The sequence below is a fragment of the Pteropus alecto genome, unplaced genomic scaffold, assembly GCF_000325575.1.
Source record: "Pteropus alecto unplaced genomic scaffold, ASM32557v1 scaffold61, whole genome shotgun sequence".
Classification (NCBI taxonomy): Eukaryota; Metazoa; Chordata; class Mammalia; order Chiroptera; family Pteropodidae; genus Pteropus; species Pteropus alecto.
The window spans coordinates 19,059,465-19,064,313 of record NW_006434835.1 but is presented as its reverse complement, the minus strand read 5'-3'; the positions used below and the strand labels follow the sequence as shown (position 1 = coordinate 19,064,313).

General features: G+C 43.9%; 1 protein-coding gene across 1 annotated transcript in view; it reads left to right on the top strand.

Moving 5' to 3' along the window:
- Window positions 1–4,775: 4,775 nt before the first annotated feature.
- Window positions 4,776–4,849, top strand: part of CAPN13 (calpain 13) — a 51,264-nt gene continuing 51,190 nt past the window's right edge. The window contains exon 1 of the mRNA XM_025045794.1: window positions 4,776–4,849. This exon is cut by the window's right edge and continues 118 nt beyond it. Coding sequence (XP_024901562.1) covers window positions 4,776–4,849 — 74 coding nt within the window.

The window sequence follows — 4,849 nt, the reverse complement described above, 5'->3', positions numbered from 1 at the left end:
TATGAAATATTTTCCAAAACAATTTGACCTCATAATCTGTGATTTATGGAGCATTTCATGAGTTTTCTGCTGCACAGAACACACTTGAGAATAGCTGATATGTGACATTCATTCCACTGATACTCACAAGAATTTTATAGAATACCTAATATGTGCCGGGCCTGGCACTAGGTGATGTCAGACCAAAGAAATTATTGTCTAAATATCTAAGACATTTCTGCCATCACAGAGTCCTCATCTTCCCATTAATTTGATTAATGTTTACATACTCAGCACTCTTGGGTTCTGCCTGTCATTTTTCCCTTACGTTCACTGGCATTCTTCACCTGTTCTCTGAGGTCCTCACTGATATGCCCCGATTTCTCTTTGATCCACACACTCCCCGAGATGTGCAGCCAGGGCCAGGAGAGCTATTGAGGCAGCCTGGGGTTAGGCATTGGACTGAATTGTGTTCTCCTCAAATTCATACAGTAAAGCCCTAACTCCCAAAGTGACAGTTTCTGGAAATAGAGCCTTTGAGGGGGTAACTACGGTTCAAAGAGGTCATAAAGGTGAGGCCCTAATCCAACAGGGCCATGGCCTTAGAACAAGAGAAAGCGAAATTTCTCACTCTTGCTGCCACATGAGGACATAGCAAGAAGGTGACTATTCGTGAGCCAGGAAGAGAAAACCTGACCACGCTGGCACCCTGATCTTAGACTTTCAGCTTCCAGAACGGTCAGGGAAAAAAATGTCTGTTTTTTAACCCCCAGCCTGTAGTATTTTGTTGCAGCCCAAGCAGACTGAGACAGTCATTCACCTCAACAGAGCACACAGGGAAGGACTGAATCGAACTCATTTTATAGATATGAGGAAAATAGAAGAGCAGAGTTCAGAGCCACCGACTGCACTTCTTGCCTGCGTTTCATCCTAGTTCTGAGTCTTGATTCATTAGCTCATACAGCTTCTCACATTAAGAACTGATTATCAACTTTTTGCCGTTTTTCTAGCTCTTCCTGTGACATTTTTCTTTCTTGGCCTAAGAGATAACCCGGCAGCAAGACAGATTTTTATCCTAAATATCAGGTAGACCTTCCATCTCCCTCTCCCTTCTTCTTCTTTTTTTTAAAAAATAAGGTAATCGAGTCTTCTGACTTTGCTTATCTTGCAAAGTGAAGTGAGTAGAGTAGAGAAGAAATATGCCAAAAGCCCTTCCCAAAGTGACAGACGGGAAAATTGGTTGGCCTTTTCCTCTGCACACAAAAGTGAAATGTTGTCAAGGTCACTAGATCCTCCCTGCCTGAGAAAATGAGTCTAAAGGCTGTCCCCTGACAAAGCCATGAGCATTCATGGAGAAAGAAGGTGAACCTGGTAGGTGTGAGGTCTGCATGTGGGGTTGAGGGGCGGGGCCTCCCCTTCCTGCCTACCTTCTCTCTCTCCATCAAGATTCTCCTCCCTCCCAGAGCAGCTCACCTCCTCCAGCAAGACACACCCAGGCCTACCACCTGTCTCCCAGAGTCCTTCCCTTCCCTCCTGGGGGTGTCAGCTAGTGCGTGCAGAGCAGCAGCACAGCTGAGGGTGAACGTCTGATGCCTCACCCCTGACCCTCACTCCTGCAGGCCCCTCCGAGCCCACCCTGTCATTCATAAGAGCAAGACCCCGTGTTAGAGGGGGTAGGGCTTCTGCACAGTCCTTCCATGGTCAAAATGATAATGGTAATCATACTAATAACCATCATTTATTGATCATTTTCTATTTACCAGTCACAGTGCAAAGTATTTGACAAGCATGGTTTCATCTTAGTTTCACTACTCTATACCATGCATACTTATCACTATCTCCATTTCACAAATGAGGAAAGTGAGTCTTGGAGTGGGATTCCTAAAGTCAGCCAGTCCACTGTCCAACAGTGGGCAGTTAGAGCCCTGCATATGGCCTGGAAACTGATCCCCAAAGGTAGGGCCTTTGCAAGATTCTGATGGAGAAGGCAAGCCAAATTCTTTAGACTCATTTTTACATACAGTTAAGGGCTGTTTACTAGCAGTCCCATAATTATGTAATTAAAGGTAGCTACAATTTGGTTTTCATAAACTAAAATGAGCTCATTGCTAGAGTTTATCACATACTCTAATCCAACATTTTACTGGGACGTAGGCACCTTGGCACTGCTATATAGGTTCCACTGTCCCCAGGCTCGTACAGAGTTTGAAGACCCATGATTTTCGCAGCTCTCCCTCATCAGGTGTCGCTGCCTTTGTCTTGAATTGACAATCAAATTCTGTTACTGCTTTCTTGCTCTTGATTGATACTTTACTGTTATTTCAGTTTTATCACGATATAATTTGTTGTGGGCTCTCCTCTCAACCCTAGAGTGAGAGGTGAGGTATATTAACATATTTTCACCCGTTATTTTTCAAAAACGAAAGCAAAGAAATGTATATATCATATTAGGCTAAACCAAATGAAGTTGCCTATGTTCAACCATTGTTACCTTAGGTTAAACCATATGAAACTGACTCCAACCATTTTTGACCTACAGAAATGACAGTTTCATATGGTTCGACCTAATAGTTCAAATATAAATTATTCTTACCTCGTTTGCTAGACAATTATGTACATAATTCCCTCCAAATACATGAGCACAGTGCTACTTCACTGGTGATAGTCTGCCTATGAATTTGTGCTATCGAAATGACTTGCAACATACTATTATTGTAAGTTAACTGTAAGAAAATTGCTGTTATTTTAAGTTCGCATGTTTTTTTTTCTGTCATCCAAGATCTTGATCTGAGCTCATATTCTTCCTTTATGAGTTGTTCATGTATGTTCTTCTCCCATTCTTTATCATCACCTTATTTCTATTCCACTGGGAAGCTGAAATGGATAGTACATGTGGACCTTGGAGTCTTTTGTGCCACCTAAACAGACACTGGTCAAAGAAGCTTAAAATGCATGGCTTTAAGGGCTAAGGAGAGTTTTCACATCCCACAACTAGTAAGTGTGGACTCAGGATTCAGATCCAAGTCATCCTGCCTCACAGATGGAAGATGTGAGGCATGTTTTAGTAAGTGGCGTTAGTTACGTACCTATGGCTTCCTGAACAGGAAAGCCCAGAATTCCTTGACATCCTTTTAGAGAAATTAAGCCACCACTATTTATTGAGTGGTATGTTAGGCCAAATATTACTACCACAACAAACCCTAGAAGGTTGATGTCATTAACCCATACAGGTGGAGAAATAGGTTCACAAGCTTGACTACTAACTTGGTGTTGCAAAACCAGTAGGTAGGTGACAGGAGCAGAAAGCAAACTTCAGAAACCATTTGAATGTTCAGCACACTGCTTTTTCTTTTCCCTCCTTCACCTTCCCTACTCCTTGCCCCCATATTTAGTTCATCATCAAATCCTATTAGTTCTACCTATAAAATAACTCTGGAATTTGTCTCTACCATTTCTCTACTAACACTTGATCACTCTCTGCCATGGACAAATGCCGCAGCCTCCTAGCCTCCTCTCTGTCTCTGTCCCTACCCATGTCCTCCACGTGGCCTCCCACTTGCTCCACAATCTATATCCAGATCTGATCACGAGCCACCTCTTCCATGGCCCTAGGGTGCTTGCAAGGTATAAAACATTTCACAATCCAGTTTTCCAACTATGGACAAGAGACAACTATTCTATGACATGGCTACCATCTGTCCCACAAACTGGACCTGGGCCAGAGGTTGTTTTGGTGTTCATTCTGATATAAATCAGCACCCCTCCCTGTCCCCTGATATGCTCCAGGTCCTGGAATAGATTGTTGTCCTGACCTGGTCAAGCTATCGAATTTCCAGTACCTGGGAGCAATCACGTTCTAGTGCCCGTGACTGTGCCCTCCTTTACACTGTATAATCATTTGACCCCTGCCAAGCGGCACCAGGGTCCATTTTGTCTTGGCGTCACCCGAGACAAGCCTCATATGTAAGTTTCCCTTAATAAACTGTTAATTACCAGACTGGAGTGGCCAGCCTCTTTCTTTGGTCTATCCCTGCCCTCTGCTTGCAGAAGTAAATTTTCAGTCCTGGGAACCTCCCTTGGGTCTCCATGTACTAACATCCACCTACTGTCCTGGCTGTCTCTGCCCACACTCCCTCTCCTTAGCCCCCACACCACTGTCTCCTCCAGCCCCTCCCATTTCCTCTAACATACATGACCTTTTCTATCCAACTCCTGGGCCTCCTTACACTTGCTACTCAGGGCACCTGGAGGGACTTGTTTTTTTAATAGCTACCATTCTCCACCTGGCAAATTCTTCCTTGAAGGCCCAATTCAAAGGTCAATGGGCAGTTCATAGCTTCTTTATGTCCACAGGACATTGTACACATTTTTAATTAGATAGTTTCTGTTGAAATGTCTAATCTACCTTTCCCACTTGACGATGAGCCCCTGGAGGGTAAAGATCATGTCATATTTATCTTTGAATTGCCAGCATTCAGAAAAGCGCCTGGCACAAGGTCAGTACTTAATAAATGTTCATTAATGTACAAATACCCCCATAGTCTCTGGGGCACATAGAGCATACTGAGAAGCTCTCAGTACAGCAGATTGAAAACTGAACTGGAAGGAAGGATGTTGGAATTCTAGTCTGGGCTCACCCACCAACTGGCTGTGTCACTAGAGATAGCACTGATCTAGGTCTCACTTGGGGGTGGGAGGAACATCTGAATGCCCTTCCAAGGCTCACTCTGATGATGCAAAGGACTTGATGTCTCATCCCTAAAAATATCTTTTTTGGATATCTTCTAAGGAGAGCCATGGCACACAACCAGGAGCCTCTAGCCATGACCCCCATCATCAAGTTCAATGGCCAGGACTTTCACTCCTTGCG